Source organism: Zosterops lateralis, assembly GCF_965231275.1.
Source record: "Zosterops lateralis genome assembly, chromosome: 1".
In the NCBI taxonomy this organism is placed as follows: Eukaryota; Metazoa; Chordata; class Aves; order Passeriformes; family Zosteropidae; genus Zosterops; species Zosterops lateralis.
Window position 1 is genome coordinate 24,632,264 of NC_139762.1, and position 20,887 is coordinate 24,653,150.

At 40.0% G+C, this 20,887-nt stretch overlaps 2 protein-coding genes across 3 annotated transcripts; both read right to left on the reverse strand.

Moving 5' to 3' along the window:
* Positions 1-63: 63 nt before the first annotated feature.
* On the reverse strand, positions 64-4,813 carry CLXN (calaxin). Its single transcript, XM_083879691.1, has 6 exons — positions 4,726-4,813; positions 4,349-4,504; positions 2,822-2,926; positions 1,668-1,819; positions 811-915; positions 64-243 (listed from the first exon to the last, which is right to left on the reverse strand). The coding sequence occupies exons 1-6, from the start codon at positions 4,781-4,783 to the stop codon at positions 196-198; spliced, it is 624 nt and encodes a 207-aa protein (XP_083735817.1). The 5' UTR covers positions 4,784-4,813; the 3' UTR covers positions 64-195.
* A 2,395-nt stretch (positions 4,814-7,208) lies between these two features.
* Positions 7,209-20,330, reverse strand: FAM133B (family with sequence similarity 133 member B). Of its 2 annotated transcripts, none has more exons than XM_083879671.1 (11): positions 20,180-20,329; positions 16,547-16,644; positions 15,759-15,837; positions 13,608-13,682; positions 13,396-13,434; positions 12,928-12,996; positions 12,238-12,333; positions 11,025-11,072; positions 9,288-9,383; positions 8,962-9,006; positions 7,209-7,429 (listed from the first exon to the last, which is right to left on the reverse strand). In XM_083879671.1, the coding sequence occupies exons 1-11, from the start codon at positions 20,201-20,203 to the stop codon at positions 7,343-7,345; spliced, it is 756 nt and encodes a 251-aa protein (XP_083735797.1). In that variant the 5' UTR covers positions 20,204-20,329; the 3' UTR covers positions 7,209-7,342. The 2 variants fall into 2 exon arrangements, with proteins under 2 accessions (XP_083735797.1, XP_083735798.1); XM_083879672.1 differs by having other exon boundaries at positions 7,375-7,429; positions 8,958-9,006; positions 20,180-20,330.
* Between the last annotated feature and the right edge of the window lie 557 nt (positions 20,331-20,887).

Here is a 20,887-nt window from a genome sequence, read left to right on the forward strand (position 1 = left end):
TATAACTCACGCAAGAACTCTGTTTAGGCAGAGTTACAGAAGTAAATTCATTTATTCAATAGTTTTAACAGCAAAGGAATACTGAAGCTTAGGAGTAACTTGAAACTATTACTATTTTTACTATATCATGAAGAATGGTGAAGACAAAGACCTCTTTTTAACAGTATTCAGTAATGGAGTTGCAACTTGGAGTTACTATTTAGGAGTTGCCCGGAAAACTTTCTGTTCAAATGCGATACTGCTCTGTTAACAAAAAAAAAAAAAAAAAAAAAAAAAAAAAAAAAAAAAAAAAAAGAAGTTAATTTTCAGTTAACTAAAGGAATTCTATTTGGTCAGAAAAGGTACTGAACTGAAATGCAGTGATGACTCTCTTGCTTTTTAGCTTAGAAAAGGTAAATCCATACCATTCCTTGTGTCATCACTGGCAGAGCAGCCAGAACATTCAAAGTTATAGTTGAAGAGGAAATTAAAATTTTAACTGCTCAGCAGTAGGAATAACCTGGCATGGAGGCCAAGGTGGCCCAACTGCAGAATGAGACAAACTGGATGGAAACAGGAAGGCTAGAGACTGGGATGTGGGATAACAATGTAAAGGACTGAAATTTTCCTAGTGATGAGATTAATATCCGCAGCATTGTGTTGCAACAACCCTGAAGTGGGAGTGCTGAGGGGCCACCTTTAGGAAGCAGAACTGGCACTGAGGATGAATCCAACACTGGCCAAAGATGTCCCCTGCAGACATTCACAGGATTGGTGCAAGTGTCTAAGGAATTGGCTTGTGCAGTTTTTTTGAACTTAAGGTTAATGTACCTTTATGTCTGGCAAACATGGCCCAAAGACTTCTAAGAGAAGCTTTTCCTCTCTGACTGCTTTTTCAAAGTCCGCAAAAGAAAGCTTGCCATCGTGGTCATAGTCCTGCAAAAGGAAGAGAACGCTTCAGGATAGGATTTTATTGCTTGTAGTTTTGTTTAACACGTGTTTAAAGAACACAGATTCTATTTGTAGTTTGATTTGCAAATTTGGGGTCATCAGTTTCTGCTCAGAAAAGATTAATGTGACTTGCCTCTACCTAAGGCAAAAAGGGTGGGATTGAAAATTTGAAAAGATGGGTTTAAATAAAGGGAGTTGGGATGCAAGGCCTGGTTTTAAGTGAAAATTTTTGACCACCACCATGGAAGGGGGAGCGTATGTGTCTTGATTTGCTTAAAATACTGACAGACAGTCCCTGGCTGATCTGATATTCTAAATCAAGCACTGTAAGACAAGCTTCACATTAATAATCTTGAGTTTAGTGTTCTAATAGAATACATAAATTGGATAAAGACATTTCACGATCAGTTGATAAAACACAAATGTACTTAAAAATGAAGCTACTGCAGATGCCTGTACTGATGGAATAAATGCAGCTTACACTTTTGAGTTTTCCACTTCTGATTGGGCTTTTGCTTTCACTGTGCATGCACAGATCTGTATGCACATATACACATGCTAGTTTACACATAAAGTTTGTAGTACATTCGCATACTAAATTAATAGTTCCATATGAGAATACTGGACTGGGACTCATGTAAATAAGACACCTTATTTTGTTACCTCATAGAAAGTTTTAAATATTGGTTATTGAATGTTTGGAAGACCCTCAAGTATCACAATAAGTAAGTACTTGCCATTTTCTTCAGTACTAAATCTACCAAGTCTTTAACTCCCTCATCAGGCTCTTCATCTGCTGGTTGTATGAGAAGGCTGTTTTTCAGCATTTGAAACATTTCGTCTCTTGAAATGTATCCATCACCATTCAGGTCATAAACAGCAAAACAGTCTTTTGAAATAAAAATAAATTTCAAGTTGATTACAAACTATAATCACATACCATTCAAGCTGTTGCTAGAACAGACAGAAAGTGTGAACTGTACATTGTACAGCATTATCAGTTAAGCCAAATGTATCATCTATGTGCTGAAACACTCCTGGCAAACACTTGACAGACAACACTGCATCACTACACACCAGTATTATCCTCTATACTGCTTACAGCAGGGATGTGTATTTTACTGTTTGTGGTTGTACCGACACACTGAATTACATCCTGGGCACACATCCTAATGGTGTGACACCCCTGACCACCTTCCAGATTACTGAATTTATATCATGCAGTAGGGATGGTTAATGCTGCAACCTGGGAATGATGGAAACAACATGCTGTCATTCTCCTTTCTCTACTGTGTAATTTTTTTTTTCACCCACTGCACATGCCCTATTTTTTCCCTGCTGCTTAAAATTCTAGAGTTCTTGCTATTTTTCTCCATCATTATTGTGGAGGTTCTTATTACCATCTTACAGTTTTTCCATTTATGCTTCCAAGCTGAAGAACTGCTGGAGCTAATGCAACTGCTACTGTGTCCCCACTGTGCCAGTAAATGAATGTTGGCACTGGTCTTGTTTGGCTTGAAACTGTTAATTAACCAAAACCACACTAGAGATTCATATGATTCATCTGCTTCTTTCTAATTTTGTGTGTGAATACAAAAACATGTATTTTGTCAAATGTCTATACTGTAGAATAAAGTTCAGTTTAAATGCAAGATTTTGTAAACAACAAAATAAGGTGGTGACTGCAGTAACAGCAGTTTAATACAGCAAAAAACCTCTGTCTCAGAGAAGCCATTTTAGAACTCAGTTTCATTGCATTAAACTATACAGAAGAAAACTTCAAATACCAAATACTTTGTAAGAGTAATTACTAAATTACAACAAAAACAACGTGTTATTTGTTATAAATTCAATCATTAGTACTAAATATTAGCATACAGATCAATCTTACATTTCATCTTCTCTTCCAGTGTCCCTCGAAGTAACACTGCTAAGCCTTCCACCCATTCCACCACAGTGATGCAACCATTGTTGCCTTTATCAAAAGTGCTGAACACTAGGAAGTGTATTAGACACATTTTAAATTTACACGATGGGGAAACACAAAAACAGGATGTTTTCTTAAATTCAGTAAAACTATAAATTATCTTTCTTCTTACGATGTTTGTCTGCTTTCACCAAGGTAAGATTACCCTTCCTGATTATAAGATTTCACAATGAAAGGGATTCTGCCCCTCAGTTTACTGATCTTCCACTCCAGAATCCTGCCAAGATTTTGTTTGATCTGTTGCCTTCCTGACTTAAACAACTACAGGAAGTATGCTTCCATGCAGATGTAAAGCAAATAAACTGATATCCCTTAAAATAGGGATAGTTCTGCATACAGATTAAGATTTAATTTACTAGGTTTTGTCTCGGAAAATTTTGGACGAAATAATCTAAATATACAAAGAAAAATAACCTCCTGTCTGTCATGTAACAATTTTTTTTCCCCTCCCTAAGCAACTTTCAATCTCACAGCTTCATTATTCATACAGCCTGTAATACAGTAATTCAAATCCAAGCTGCAATTCAAAGCATCCACGAGCATCTACAATAATTTGTATTTTAGAATATTAATTAGTAATTTGGCTGAGGGAACATGCAGAGCCAAGAATTTTTGACTTAGAAGATGACAGATGATAGCTTTTGCAAACTGAAACCAGCCCCTTTGCACGTAAGCATCAAAATAATTTTTAAGAACGTGTAAGGTAGTGTGAGGTAGCTTCCAAGACACACTTGACTTGCTGCATAAAACTACAACAACTTTTTATTTTATGGCATGTAAGTAACTCTCCTGGCTAGAGACATGGAGAAAGCTGAACCAACGGGTGGCTCTTGGCAGCCCCAGACTGAAAGAATGCCAGACCCATGCCTGCTCTGCATACTCCTCTAGACACCTCTACATCAGAGATCATTCCTTCAACTTTCACTGTGCCTTGCAAACATGTCCCTTTCATCTGTGAAATCACTGTATTTTCAAGGGGTTATTTGGCTTATGACTCTCGCTTCCTTGTACTATCTGCCCAGGCCCTTCAATGCTGTTCACAAAGCCTCTATTCCCAAAGTTATCCGCTGTAACAGAATGCCATCCTGGGACTTCCCGGCCTGAGCTAGAGCTGCCACCCCGCAGCGCCCGCAGCTCCCGGGGGAACCACCGGAGGAAAGAGGAAAGCGACGCTGCCCTCCTCTATCACGGCACTAGAGCGGCTGCGACAGGAACAGCCACGGGGCAGCACAACTGCCCCTGTGGTCTGCCTCGAACCAGAGCGTGAGCTCCCGTGAACTAAGGGAAAACTCATTTTCTCAACAGCCCCCGAGCATTACTCCTCCTTCGCTGTCCCGGCCGGGCCGAGAGGACGCTGTTGGGCACTGACACGCTGGCGGGTGGGCAGCCGCCACCCCAGCCCTGGCACGGCGCCCAGCGCTGGGCCCTCACCTCGGTCCAGCACCACGTCATCCGTCATGCCGAAGGCGCTGTGCAGCGTGTCCCGGAACACCGTGCGGTCGAAGCCGGCCCCAGCAAACTGGCTGCTGGCCTTGGCCACCAGCGTGTCGAAGAGGCTGACCAGACATTCCACTTCGCTTTTGTTAACTGCCCGGCCCAAACACAGGTAAACACAGGCTGTAAGTTAAGCTGGTAAAACACGAGGCAGCCGCAGGGACACCCAGGGCCGTGACACCCGTAACCCCCGCCCCAGCCCCAGCCCGCTCCCACAGCGGCGCCGGGAAGGGGCTGCCCTGAGGCGAGCAGGGCCACAGAGGACGGGCACGGGAACAACGCGGCGCGGCTCCCGCAGCCCGGGGGAGACTCACAGTGCTTGGCAGAGCGGGTCAGCGAGTCCACCAGCAGCTTCACCCCCTTCTTGTTCATGGCGCCCGCAGCCGCTGCCCTGGCAACGCGGGGGGGGGCGGCCGCGGCCTCGCACGGGCCCGGCGGACACAAACACACGCAGCCAAACAAAGATCGAGCCTTAAAGCACGTTCAAAAAACTGCATTCGTAAAAAATAACTGCATTTCAAATTTCTAAAAATGTTTGTGGGGAAAAAAAGAGCTAGAAAAATACAACGTACAATAGTGCTTGTTCATCTGCTGTCAGAAGGCAAAAATATATTAAACCACTCTTTTTTCGACATTGCTCGTTTTCTACTTTGTCCCTCTGCTTGGAACACGGGTGCGCCACCCAAACCCCCCTCACGGTCTCGGCATCGGGAAAGCTGAAGGGCTGAGACCAGCCTCCCCCTCTCCTTCAGGAAAAAGGGCATGCAAGAGCAGACTCAACGTGTTTATTAACGTATTGCAAACTCAAACATTCCCTTTCAGTACTGAAGCAGCTTTGTTGGGAACTGACAAAGCCCATCAGACCCTTAAGCAGCTACACCCCTTTCCCAAGCATGACAGCAGCACTGTCCTCCAGCTGGGCAGAACAGATAGTTACAGTCACACAATTAAAATGACATACCAGCTTAGGTGTTTGGAAGACTGGGTCTCATTTCCATTTTTATTTCTTTCTGTGGCAGGTGGTTGTGTAAAAGTCAAATAAGGTATCACAGGACAGAGCATATATGCTATGGTTCATTACAGGTTCTTTTACCAAAACTGCAACACCACAACTTAAAAAGAAAACAATCCCAACAAAACTAAACACAACCCCCAAATCAAACCCCTCTGTTCACTGCCTATCACCTTTATTTCAACCTCACTGACAAGAGTGTCTAGAATTGGTAACATCAAGTCCGAGAGTATAAAACAGTTGATGAAAATATTACTATTGTTTAGATGCACATTGCTGCAACTCAATGGTTGTATTTTCCCAAGAACTTGAAGACAATTTCCCTATACAATGGCAATATGAAATAATTTTTCTCCCACAGATTTTAGTTACAGTTTGCAGACTAATAATCCATGTCTTGTAAGTCCTGAAATTCTTGGCAACACAACATTTGAAGCATTCGTATGCAATAGAGGTAAGTTCTAAGTTAGCACCTGTGCAATGGAAAAAAGGGGTGGATCAAAAATACAATCTATATTTGACTACCTGGGATGGATGGGCATTTGTTAAAGGCTAACAGAAGGCCCAGCAATCAGTATTTCAATGGAAGATGTAGTGAGAATTTAATGTAAACTAAAATCAAATGGTTGTTCATATTTTCTTGTGGGCACATTTAATTTAAAAAGCTTTTTTAAAGTTATCTAAAGCAACTAAACTAAAGTAAAACAGCTTTATGACTTAGGTCAACATTCTGTAGCCCTCAAGTACAAAAATATAAATACAAACTGTTTAAACAGTATCTTTAATGAGATTCTGGCAGTAGTTTTATCTAACAAGACATGTCACATAACAGATCTGCCACTGAACTTGCTTAGAGTAAAATCAGCTTCAATATGAAGCTGTTAAGGTATCAAAACCCTGCTTTTTACATGCTAAATAACTTCAGCAAGTGTGCACTTAAACACAGCAATGAACATAACTAAATACATACATGAAGATCTGCATGTGAAATGTAATTCTTAGAACTGGTTACAACAAATGATTACCTTTTGTTAATTTAAAAATGGTACAAATCATGCAAAACAATTCTAAAGATAACGCAAAGAAAGCTACCAGTGTTTGCAAGAAGTTTTCCATTAAACAAAAATTACATTAAATGAAATATGCATATTTACTAGCAAAGTTCTATCACTATTTCGAAAAAGCAGAGGTAAGATCTTCAGGTTTTGACTGTCAGTTATACTGCAAAATGTCATTGCTCTTGCTTAATGCAGAAGCACATGCTTGGAAGCTCAAAACTGCTCATTCAGGAAAGTCTGTTGACAATAGGTTCCCAGGAATGCAGAGATGCATGGATTAAAAGTAGCAGAGATTTGCAAAAAGGCAAAGGCACCCTTATTCAGGTAGCCAAAATGGTAGCATTCCCTTTCTCATAAGCATGGAGACAGTAATGGGGCAGATGATACACATTTCTACAAAGGCAGCCTTCTAAATGTTATCATTAATTTTCCATTAGCAGACACCAGCTTGTAGTAGTTTATGCATAATATTAAACTGCAGGATGAACTTGGGATTTAATTTGTCCTGATTTACAAAGAAAGACTATTACTAATGCTTTAAAAGACTATTTTTACTATCTAAAAAGTTTAACTTTTATTTTCCAATATTTTACACCTCAGCTGGCCTACCATCTCATATTGTCTCAAACATCTAACACTGCTTACTGGAATTTTATAAAAGTTGTACCTCATGTATTAAGCAGCAGGCAATAACAATGGTGTTTCCCAGCATAGCTGCATCTGGCTGGCTACTGAAAGATTAAGAGTATTTCTAAAACACAGGAAAACTCATGCAGTTTGGTAAAGTTTGCTGTCATTTCACAGTTTAAGTTTCCTTTAGTCATTGCACTTCTGTTGATAGTCTCAGGTTGTTTTAAAATATTATTCTGAATCTGAATTTGAACCAGCAGTCTTCTTTTTCTTCTTTTTACCATGTTTCTTGTGCTTCTTTCTCTTTTTTGTTTTATCCTAAAAAAAAAAAAAGTTATTGTATAGTACAATTGCCATTTATTACATTCTGCTAACGCAAAATGAGAACACAGAAAGGAAAGACATTGAAAGACATTTCAAAAGAGATTTCTACAAGAAGCCTATTGTGAAATCACAAAAAGCAATTTGCACTACTACGAGCAGCCTTCAATTTAAATTTATCTCCACCTCAGTACGGCTACTTCACACCTCTCATCACCGTCACTATTACATTTCTTCATCTTTTAAACTATTTTCAGAGCATTATAGATTGCTGAGAAAGTCATAACAAAGTGTTTTGAAGTGTGTGAATAAGTAGGATGTTTACAGATTTTAAAGTAAGCACTTAAATTCACTTAAAAACACTTAAATATGTGTAAAATTAAATAGCTCAACTGCACTTGGCTAGACTATCACTTGTACCTTGTTTAAAATAAAGCAATTACGATCTCAACTGTAAATATAAATACACTCAAACTAACCCTGCTGGATTCAGTCCTGAAGGCAGTATGCTGATCACTGTAATACAGAAGCTAAGAGATGCAATATTGTCTTTCTGCAAGCACAATTTCAACTGAAATTCTCAAACAGGTGTGGTATTACATAAATGAAACTATCAGTATATAAAGCTTTGTTTTATCCATATTCCTTACACATACAAATCTTTTATGAAAAAGACCATAAGCAATCACTAGAAATATTATGGCAAACGGCTCATGTGAGTCTGAAAAAACAAACAAGTTCCATGGAAAAATGTGTACTGAGTATCACTGATACTGCTATGCTTCTATTTTTAGGTGACTAATGTAGACCTTCCCTTTGCCCTACCTCATGTGGACAGCTGAGATGCCTGATAAGGAACACTACTGCTGACAGGGGAGACAGACACAAAGACATCTCAAGTAGGCATTTAGGGTCTCAAACCCACTATACTCCTAACTGAGGAACCTCAGGTACATGTGGTACATCTGGATTCCATATAAAACTGCTAAACCTTCCTCTCACTTTTACCAACAGATACAAATAAAAGATATTGAGAAAAGTAACAGGTTGCTGGCAGCTTTTTATTTGGCTGGGATAGGAGTTCTAATGGCATAGATGTTGCAGCAGTTATGCCCTAAGGCCCTTTCCATGGTGGTAGAGAAGGCTGACCAAGGAATTAGACACAACACTAATGAAGGAATAGCCCTGATGTCTGTCTGTGTGTCAAACTGCTCCCTACTTGATACCACACAGCTATTAGTATCCTAGGACATTGATACAGAATAGAATATATTCTACATAAGTGCTGAAATTGTTTAAATCTCCAATCACATATAGGTAAAAGAGTGACAAGTTTCTTTAATTCAACAATTGAAAAAGTGACTTCAGCAAGTAAATAGAGAAACTGTTAATTTAGATGTAACAGTAGACTATTGCTATGAAACATTTAGTGAATTATATGAAATTAGTGAAAAATATGAAACTGGAAATTAACCAAGTACAAAGTATTTATATCCTTAAACTACAGTATGAGTAAGAGGGATACTTGCTGTTTTCTCTTTTTCCTCATTGCTTTTCTTCTTCTTCGCTTGCACCTAAAGAAAATTAAACCAAATGTAGTATCATAACAAGCTGATTTTCAAGAAAATTAATTCAAAACTACTTGTAGGTGATAGAAGCTAGACTTAACTAGTCTTAAAAGTTTATTTTAAAAGGAAAAATACAAACAACTTGGAGTGTACTGCACTCTTCAATTCACCTGTACCGTGCAGGAGAGTTTTAACAATGTATTAAATCTAAGCTAGTTCATTAATTTGCTCCATGGATCAGTAAGCTACAAGCACTGTAACATCTGAAACTGAGGATTCACACTGACCTCCTCTGTCTGATCCGATTCAGATATAGATTCTGAAGATAAAGGTCCATCACCACGATCTGCTTTCTTCCTTTTCCTGTGGTGATTTTTACCTTCCTACACAAAATAATATATTTGTGAGTAAAGCTGGATCTTTCACATTTTATAAAACTTCTGCTTAAAATTTAAGATTGAAATTTCACTTCTAAGTTGTGAAATATTTTAAAATATTATTGACATTAAACTAATTCCATCATCATCAAATTACCCAACCAAACTGTTAAAATCAACTTTTAGTGAAAATAATAATTCTCTGTATATTCCTTTTTCTTGTTACCAAGATACAGCAACTGTCTAAAAGTGAGAGGAATAATAATATGCTCTTACTTTAAATAATAACACATGGAGGAGTAAGCATTTGGAAATAAAACATTTTACCACTTCTAAGTAACTAATAACTGAAGAGGTCTCCATATACACATACAAACATTGCAGCATCAGACTCTCGCTTTGTTCATGAAAGAAAAAGCTCCCTCTGTATTTGTGTTGAACCAGGACAAGCTGTCTCTGCCAGCTGTACTTCCAACACATCATATTTCATTCCTATGCATTTAAAAGATAGGTTTTTTTTAAATTCTGATGCTGTGTGGGATTGTTCTGATGAGCTGCTTTTCTGCTCCCTGCACTTCCTTTGCTATGGAGAAGGCAATGTGTTCCTAAGAATGAAGGTACTTTCTCTCACTCAGTTTTTAAGACCAGGAACTTCCCAAAAGAACTCTTGACAAGTACACAGGATGCACCCCATCTGACACATGGGGGATCTGCAGGTAGGGGAAGAAAGACCTCTAGTCCCCAAATGCCCTTTGCTTTCAGAAGATGTGTGAAAGTACTGCTACAATAAACGGACCATGGTAGATACTTGGTCTTCAAAGAGAAGCCTTCAAAAGATGAGATGGGAAATGGACACTGTCAAATAGAAGCAGGAGCAAGGGGAGAAAAAATCAGTACATTTGCCTTATGCAATGGAGAACTCGTACCAAAGTCAATACTATTGACCAGAGCAGGAGAGGCCAACCTGCTAAGAAAGGTAACTTCAGAGAGAGACTAGGGTGGACTCTGAAAGAATTTTTAGTTTATCCACAATATACAAATAACTAAAATTGAAATCAATTAGATTGTTTACATTAAAGATAATGGAGGAGTGTACAACATGGTGTGGGGTGGGAAGGGGAGATTTTCATACTTAGAGAAATGACAGGGTAAGGTCATTTTTCTTAAGCTAATACATTTTTCTCTGCAGTTCTTCAAAGTTCTCATAAATATAGTATCTGTAATTATGACTGTGTTTAGATAAAGAGATCCTCTGCTTATTGTTTCTTAATTTACAGCAACAAGTCATTAACCTACTAGGTATGCCACTAAAAATACCATCACGCACATTTTTAGCTCAATGTGACAGCTAAAGGTAAACCTCAAAGCACTAAGGATGCAGCTGATCTATTATAGCAGATTAGATACAGTTTTAATTTACCTTTGTAACAAGAACAGATCCAGTGGTTTTCATTAATAATTACTAAACTAGGAGCTGAATCCAACTAAATGTCTGCTTTGAACTGGGTGCACTGAATACCTTCTGACTGTGTGGGACAGAAAATTTCCACAGATGTAAAGTGTAAAGTGAGGCACTCAATATTAAAGAAATATCCATTATGTATGCAACATGCAGTTCTGTTTGAAGGATTTCAAGAATAAAAATACCTTCTCTTTTTCACAGTCTTCCTTTGACCTCTTCTTTTTTGTGCTATCCTAAATGGAAAGGAAAACAAACCACAAGAAAATCATTTTATGAGAAAGGAAAAAAATCTCCAAAGCAGTCTCACCAATACTCTTTTTATGTCTGTTTATGTCTTTTTATGTCTGTCCTTTCTACCTTGCAGTTGACAGGAATAATATAAGAAGCTGTAATTTTGATGCAGGTGCTAATCTCCTGATCCAGCAGCATGAGGAGGTCTGTATGGAATCCTTGCAGGATACTTAGCCTCTGGGAAGGATACCAGCTATCACTGCTGTAACCACATATAACATGTAAAGTTGGGAGTCTTTTTTCTTTATCCATGTCCATCTCTGCTCAGACCAGGTTAAGCAGGTATTTTCCCAGAGTTTTCTGCAGTAAGGGTATCTCTGGGTCCCTTTATGTAGCAGAAGTTTTTAACCTCCCATTAGCACAAGTTCAAAGGTGTCTGCAAACAGTCATTCATTACAATTTATATCCCACCAAATCAGGCATTCCAGTGAAGGCCTGCAATAAAGTCTAGGCAGAGAATCTTAAAACCTCACTGTATTATTAATATTAAAGCAAAAAGGTCAGTAACCATACACTGTGAGACAGAAAATGCTAACATAACAGAACAAGCTGCCTCATGTATCTGCACTTTTTTTGTTCATTCAGTAAGCCCACGTACCTACATTGCTATACTTCAGAAAAGGAAAAAGACAAATTCAATTTAATATGCATTTAGGAAAGGCTCAGTTGTCCAACAGGAAACTACTTAGATATTTAGAAAAGCAATGTTCTGGCCACTGCTATCCTGCAATACTTGCATTTTCAGATATGGTGTTCAATTTAATTGAATATTCAAAAGACATTTAAAGTGTTAATGTAGTATCAAAACTAAACATTTGAGCAGCACAAAAGCTGCATATGTCTGGATTCAGAAAAACGACTACAAATTGCTGGAATGAAGCATGTTAATTTTCTAAAGGTCTAATTACTTCCACCAGGCATGTGGCCAGTGGAGGCAGATTCCACACTCCATGTGGAAGATACAAGCGCAGCTCAGGCCTTGCAAGAATACCTGGCTTTAAATGTGGAAGATGAAAACCCATATTAATATGTTATAGTCAGAAATCTTTATGGTTTTGTAACATTGACCAAGAAAACTTGCCAACAGCAACACGTCTGCATGTTTACCTTGCTGTCTGACTCAGATTCTGAAGTTGTGCTTGCTGAAGATTTCCGTGAGGAGCGATACTTCTTCTTCCTTCTTTTCTTCCCCTGCTTTTTATCCTATCCACAAATATTGTAAAAGAAGGAAAAATACAAACTTCAATTTATTCTCACTAGCATTAAAGATTTACATTAAATATAAAGAAAAGGAAACATCAAATTCCTACATGTTATAATGTTCTCTTGAGGAGTAAAGTACACTACAATGGATTCTTTTAGTGAAGGACCTTCATAACTCTTCTGCATTGAAAAAATGCAAACTGGTGAAAAATCCAGCTTCTCTAGATTCTGTTTATTATTTAGATGTGTGCTGTAGAATCTGATTATCTGTAACAAAGACTTTTGCTAGAAAGTAAAAATGGTATTTTTGCATTTTTATGATTAGATAAGGGATTCTATTAAAAAAAGTAATTCACTGTTAAAATGAATCCAGTTTACAAGCCAGGACACCAAAACCTGTAGTGTTCATATAGAAACTATTGACTAGAGATATATGTCTAAAATTCACGACTTTATTATATATACCAAATGCATAAAAACGAAATGGTTTTATCCAAACCAGCCCCTCAAAATATTCTAAAACATATTATCAAAATCTGTATTAAATTAACCTCATGAACAAAACATGAGAGATTCCAGTAGGTTAGCTCTTACCTCATCTTCTGAATCAGATGAACTGCTGGAAGAATCAGAGCTTGATGAAGAAGAGGAAGATGAAGACAACTTGACCAAACACAACAAAAAGTGAAGCTTGTGAGATGCAGCATTTTGTCTGGCAAATACTCAGAAGCCCATCCAAACACTCCCTTTAAAATGTCTTCATTTTCAAAGCATAACCAATACAGTTTTACTTCTGAGAAGCTGGTCTTACATAGATTTTTCTTAAACAAACTTCTAAACCACTTCTAACATTTTTCTTTTAATAATATCTATTTAATGCTCTTTTCCTCCCTTTAATCCCCCTTGTACCAAATGTATGCAAAGCCCTTCTAAATAAAAGTAAGTTAATTTAACATCTAAAATCAAAATTACAGCTGTACTTTCTCTTTCCAAGAGAACTTAAACGACAAACAGGAACAACCTCAAAGCAAAAAAGCTCAGAAAACTGAAAATTTTGCTCACCCTATTAGATTTCTTCTTTTCCTTTTCCTTTTTCTTTTTCTTAAAAATAGAATAAAACAAATGTTACTTTAGCATAATTTTCTTTTGGCATGCATTTAGGTCTATAAACTTTGATCTTGGTTTTTAAAATGTAGTCACAAAATTCTGTGTTGGCAGCATTGATGATAAATCCAGTTCCAAACACAGAATGTATACAACTGAAAACAACTTACCTCTTTCTTTTTGGAGGAACTCTCATTTCCACCCAGTAATTTCTCCCTGTGTTTTTCCAGTTCTTTCCTCCAATTCTAAGAACAAAACCGAACAGATGTAGTAACAGAAGTGTCATTTCTGAACAGTTTTTTTAAGCTCTCCTCTACCTGATATTATAATTTGAACAAAACCCACAGAAAAGAAACAATATATAATGTTAACCAAAGCTGTAATACACTTGATTTTTATTCAGCAAAATACAGTGTTAGTTCACACTTAATGTTCAAGTTATTTGGTTTTAAGAATTGTCATTTTTCCTGAAGGTCATAAATTATGGTATTTTTGCTTTTGTATCAGTATCACAGTGTTCTTGCTAGAGCACTTTAGAAAACCAGAGTATCCTACCAGAAGAACTGTGATTTTGTCTTAGTTCTAAGATCACCTGAGACAAAACTTCAAGACAACTTCTCCTGGCCCTTCTTCAACATATGAGTGTCTCTAGTATTCTGGGCCTTGCTGGTTTCAGCAGTAATTATATCAAATTACTATATGCATCTTCATAGAAACACTCTTATTCCGTTTGGCCAAGCATACCAAATGAGTGAATAAAAATCTCCTCTCATTCCTCCTTTTCAGTTATGAAGTAAACCTGGTCTCTAGGTTTACTTAAATGTCCCCTTAAAGAGCTCTGAAACATCCAACCTGCCCCCATGAAACTCAAAGGCTGCTAGGTTCAATCTGCACTGTCAGACACATCATGTGCTCCCTTCTTTATTATTCTGATCCTCACAATGAAGCTCTATTGGCAGTGTATTGGCAAAACAACAATGATCCACATGTTGTGCTAGGGGGACAGAAATATCAGGAATGAAGTAACCTGTGCAATGCAGGATGATACACAGATCCCCACATCAGCACACTCTGAATTAGCTGAACAGATCTGCTAAAGGAACATGGGATTAACCAGGATGCAGTGCTGTGTGTCATGTGCTTCCACGGACCAAGGCAGCATCCGTGCGTTGTGTACTTTGATATTCCAGGTACCCAGAGCTACCTGAGGGGTCTCTCACAGCAGCCTGTGCTTCATTATTTTAAAGCCTGTGCTAGTGTTATGTTTTAAACAGAAATGTCTGACAACTGTCAGTAAAACAGGGGAGACAGCACTTGATTCAGAGACTTGGGATCTTTTCAGTGTTCAGAGATTTGTTTTTAGGAGCTTTAGGAATAACTCATGGCCATTTCACGATTATCTGCATTACCTGCCTACCCTGCTACAATACTGAAAAAGGTTGGTAGCTTCTGTGAATGTCAATTTCACTTATTTCACATTAAGTAAAGATAAAATCAGGAAAGGAATGTAATAGAATACTAAACCAAACCCACCAAGCTAAAACTCAGAGCGCAGAACAACGGATCCTCTCAAAATAGCACCCCATGGCCTCCCACATCCTGGTACAACTTCTTAGGCAAAAAGTTACAGCAAAAATACTATGTGTACTATGCCCTTCCAATAACAGAAGAGGAGCATAATCTCTCTTCAACCAGAAACTTACAGTGATGAAGATTGCTGAAGCTTATCTCAAGATATTCAAGTCCCAAGAAGGAACAGAAACAGTTCAATTCATTGTATGCTAATTTCTCCCATTTACAACAGGAGTTACATGTGAAACTTTCTAATACTCTGCTGATCTCCAGTAGGTACAGAACACAAACATCAAAACAACTGCATTTATATCAGAGCATGTGCTGTAATCAGCTTAGGATGAGAGAAAAACAAGTGCTTCATAGTCTTATCTGACTGAAAGCCATTTTTTGTGCCTTCTCCCATAATAATATTGCATGTATGTTCCTTGCCAAATACATCCCTTTTCAGTATTTTTTTTTCACTGTACTTGGGTTCTGTGACCTTCAACAAGTGAATATTAGCACAAGAGACTTTGGTTTATCATACCTGAAAATGCACTGTTTAATTTATTGATATAAGCACATGCATTTTATAAATACACTTATATTTATGACAAGGTCAAGTTTTATTCACCAGCAATTTAATAGTTACTCATTAAAAGCTGGAGTGAAGTGAAATATTATGGCTACTTGATAGTGTAAATGGTAACAGAAGCAGCATGTTAGATAAAAAGAATCGTGTATCAACAACTAATAACATTACCAACCTCATTCATCTTTTCTTCAAACTCAGCCAAAGCCCTGGATCCTTTCTTTTTCTTTTCTAGTTGCTCTTTCACCTCTTCCCTGTATGAAAAGGATGACAGATCACAATTTTTACAATTAAAATACCGTCTTCAATGTCTAACTTTTCTGTAGGGTTGTTTTTTTTTTTTAAGTTTACCCTTGGTTGAACTTCCGAGAGAAGAAGAATGAAAGCATCTTAGATGTTACACATATGGTAACCTAACCCTAATAGCTTAAGTACAGTCATTAAATCCCTCCAAAAGATCTAAAGCTAACTTTGCAATTAGGTAAATTGTTCTCTAATGTCTCATGAGGGCAGGCAAAGGGATTGAACATAAAGTAAGTTGTTGATAATATCTCAAAGTGATGGTTTTGTTGAGTAGGGTAAACTGGATTCTAAGAATATACCAGCAAAATAGTTCTTTTAGAGATTAATCTGTTTACAAATTAAATATATCTACAAAGTTTAGGTATTACAGTTTGAGAAAGAGGTAAAATGACACTTTCCTCTTCTGAGGAACCATTGCCAAAAAAATATAGACAAATGAGAAAAATACATTTCAAATTTATATTCTATTGTTTTTATAAGAGGAGATTATAAGAGGATGAATACATATTTAGAAAAGAATACCTTGGCCAGAGACAAGAAATCTTTCAAAATCTATTACTGGATATTCTGGGGAGGAGGCAGGCACCAGTGACATTTTAGTAAGAGGGAACAAATCTTTTACTTAAAAGGTAAAAAGGGTAGACAGGCAGTGCCACTTACCATGTTGGTCTTGGCCTGTTCAAGTAGTCTTGTATTGTTGGTCCTGAATTTGGGGCAGGACCTCGTGCCCTGGCCATAGCTATGGGATTCATATAAGCCTTGAATACGAAACAACAAAAAGAAATACCAAATTCATCAGTTACACTATGATACCAAAATATCTTGTTTGTTCTTCACAGAAACTTTTTATCACTCCCTGAAAAATAATTCTGACTTGATTCTAAGAATATAAAATATTCAGCTAAACAGAGTTGATTCAGCCTGGCAGAAAGACTGGTAAGTGCCTTCAGTTGGAGTTACGCTGTGGCAGAAAGAACTGATCCACAAAAAGACCATGTTCCTTATAACAATTCCATTCCTTAAGCAATGATTTTGTAAACTAGGAATAGTATCGTGATTTCTGAAATATTCTTCTTTGGGATACAGAAAATGCAATTAAATTTCAGCTCTCACTCTCTGGAACAACTGACTCTATGCCTTTAAAGTTCTGTTCAAAATTGCTGACAGGAGTCACTAAATTCGGCATGAAATTTCTTGCACCACAACAAGCAAGCACTGGTACTTTGCTACAATTCCACATGTATCAAAATTCTGTAGGGCTTATTAGACTTAGGGCTATTTAAGGAGAAAAAATGCACAAAACCCAAACATACATAATCCCAATGTTATGAGGTATTCCATCTTTCAAACCTATGCATCCTCTTTGTGTTACAAAAGATTAAATTAAAATTTAGAATTCATAATTCACCTCACCAGTTAATGGAAAAACTCTTCCATAATTTTTTAATGTCAACGATATTTTGTTCATGTGAAAAGGAGGTACATATACCCCCTTATCTCACTCATTTTTATCACTACGTCATCCCAACACTTCACTTCTGCAAAACACACAAACTGTTCTTAGTGTTTGGTTTGGAGAGAAAAAGATCAAATAGCTAAAAAAATTACTTGTTTTGGTTGCCCAATCTGAGACAATTTTTGAAAGAGTACATTTTGTAGATCCAAAGCAAAGATTTGACCATCTGTGTAGCTCTCACATGTCCAACACTGCTTTTTATCAGGCATTCAGAAACCATCATGTGCAGTAAGTGAGCATTTGTGAAAGCTGTCAGAAGCAGCAGCTGCTGCCTCCCCTCCTGCAGCTCCCACTGCAGAAGAAGTGACCACAGCAATGCTGAGTTTCTGGACTGGACTGCAAGCAGCCTGGTGGCCTTCAGCTCTTGGGAATACATTTGCTCCTGGAAGAGGCACTCCAGGCTCTGCCTGGGATGAGGCATCTGGCTGGAAGGAAGCACTGCCCACACAAGTTTGGCTCAGAATCACCTGCTGGACCACTCTGAAGCAATCCAAGGACTCCTTCAAGTGGAGCATTTTTGACTGGAGTTGACTTTGTAACTCTAAGGGAACATTTGCTGCCATTTCTTTGCTGCTTTACTTCACACAAAAAGGCTAACTAACACGGGCAAATAAACACAGAGGTGTGCCAATTGAAACAAGTAGCAGATGGATGTATGCACTCAAGTAGTTACAATACTTAGAAAGGCATTCACATGACAAATCTAAAACTGAATAAAACTTCTGTAATTGAGTTCAGCTTTGAGTTGGAAGAGGAGCTCCTTCAGGAATGCAGACAACACTATCTGAACATGGTTTTCATTAAAAAAAAGGTAATTTCAATGTATCAGATCCACAAGAAACTTGGTTTATACCAGTGAGCACATTGACTTTTGATTACCATTCAAAAATTTGTATCCGAAAGCTCTTCTTATGCAATTATTGTGAAAAAACCTCGAGGTCTCTTGCTGCTCTTAAATAAGAATCAGCTGCTTTCCTACCTGAGCTAACAAGTAATGACCACCTCACCACTTCCCAACAAAACTCTCTACACGCAGAAGAGGCTACAGCTGTCAAATGCTGATTTTCTACTTGCTCAAACTGCCCCTGGATAACTGCCTAGGAAGCTTCCTCCCTTCAGTGGCTGTCTTTGACTTTATCACAGCAAGTACTTAATGACTGTGTACTGCTCTATATTCTAGGATTAGGAAATTTATATCTTAAGACATGGTTTTATAATTTCAACCAGGTTTGTTTATGAAGAATTACTTCACCAATAAACATTTCTGAAAAGTATTTACACTACTTTGCCAAACTGCATGTCAGTGCATGGAATTGCACCCTCAATAAAGAAAGTGACTGTCCGCACATTCATTTTCTTCTTTTGGCAGTTTGCTCAAGCAGGCAATAACCAAGGAATTTGCTGCATAGCTGCCTTGCTCATGAGAAGTGTTAAGGCAGCTTCTGTCAGGCAGGGCTCTCTGGACAAGCAGTACTATTACTGCCTTGCAAGTTCCCTGCAGATGTGCAAAAAAGTATGTTTATTTTCCATCTCCAAAAAGTCAGAAACAATGGTGTATTTAAGAAGGGACATGGCAGAGAATAACCATAGGAATCTCTATGATCATACATAAGGAGCAAAAAGTCCTGTATTATAACTTGTCTGTAGTATGTGTTATGCCGTGATGGCATAATAAACCTTAAATAGGAACAGAAAGATTTGCTGGCATTGGTAAGTATATCCCAGCTGTCCCATTAAAAGAAAATTAAGAGTAAATAAATACACACCTGAAAACCTTACAGGACATTTCAACCATAGATCCAGTCTTGGAGCCTAATACACTGTCAGCTCTTTCTTAGTAGACTCTATTTTTTTGATAGGTCAACAAAGCAATCAAAGGGACTTTGCCATCTATCTATAAAGTATCTGAGTCTTTCATGTCTATTACTTTACTATTCTGCCAAGGTTTGCAAAGATGTGAATGCATCTGAGTACAAACTCATAGCATATACAAGAAAGGAAGAGAGAAAGGGAAAAAAACAGAAGTAATTTTAAGTGATTACAAACAGAAGGTGAAAGGCTGACTGGTATAAACACATTTAAAGAAAAAGAGGAGGAAGGATGAATGTGTTTCAGTTATGTATGAACTCAGGCTCTGCAGTCAGGTGTGCAGAAGCACATTTTTTGCCTGCTGAGCGCTGGCTCCCGAGGCAGCAGAGTGCTGCGCAGACATCAATTTCAGATCTCTCAGGTTCAGCTGAACGCCAAGTTTAAGGAAATGCGGCTTAGTTAGGATCAGAGCTACTCCAGCGAGTGGTGCAACTCCCAGTGGGATCATTTTATTTTTGTACGGACCAGGCCAGCATATTAATCACCTTCCCTCGACAGCTCGCCAGGCCGGGTCAGTCCCGATGCCGCCGGGTTTGACAAGGCAATCAGAGGCTCGGCCAGAGAGCCCCGAGCACGTGCCGACGGAGGGACCCCCAACCCTGGCGGGGCTCGGGCAGCTCCGGGCCGGGCGGGGCGAGGCGCAGAGCGGGCCCGCCTTTGCCGCCCGCCGGCGGGGCCCCAGCGCGGCCGGACCCCAGTGCAGGCACCGCGTCCCCGGCCGGGCCTGGGCAGCCTCCGGCCCGCCGCGGGCTGCCCCGCCGGCATCGGGCCGCCCCTGTCCCCGCGGCGGCCCCTTCTGCCCCGCCCGGCGGTGGGAGCGCGGCGGCGGCCGGACGGGCCCGCCCGGGCCGAGACAGCGCCCGGCTCCCCGCGGCCTCCGCGCCAGCCGGGCCGTCCGCGTTACTCACCACACGGTTATCCCGCTTCCCCATGGCGCCGTCGTGACCCCGCGCCGCCGCCTCGGCCCAGCCCAGGGCCCTTCCCCGCGCCCGGGAAGCGGCGGCCCCTCTCGGCCCCGAGCGGCCGCGGAGCTGCGGGAGCGGCGATGGCGGCGGACACACAGCGCCGCCTGCCGGGGCCGCGCCCCCCGCGCCGGGCCGGGCCTCGCCTCGCCGCCCCGCCCAGAGCCGGGACCGGGCCGCAGAGCCGGGGGGCCGCAGAGCCGGGGGGCCGCAGAGCCGGGGGGCCGCAGAGCCGGGGGGCCGCAGAGCCGGGGGGCCGCAGAGCCGGGGGGCCGCAGAGCCGGGGGGCCGCAGAGCCGGGGGGCCGCAGGAAGGGGAGGGCAGGGCAGGGCAGGGCAGGGCAGTTTTTCTGCAGGGCATCGGCTGCGGTGGTGGCAGCGGCGAGGAGACACAGAATCACAAAATGGGACAGGTTGGAAGGGGCCACGGTGGATCGTCTGGTCCAGCCTCCCTCGTTAAGCGGGGTCGTCTCAGAGCACGTGAAAGAGGATTGTGCCAGACGGTTCTGGAATATCTCCAGTGAGGGAGGCTCCACAGCCTCCCTGGACAGTCTGTTCCAGTGCACGGTCACCTGCACAGGAAAGAAGTTCCTTCTCATATTCAGGAGGAACTTCCTCTGCAGCAGTTTCTGCCCGTGGCGTCGTGTCCCGTCGC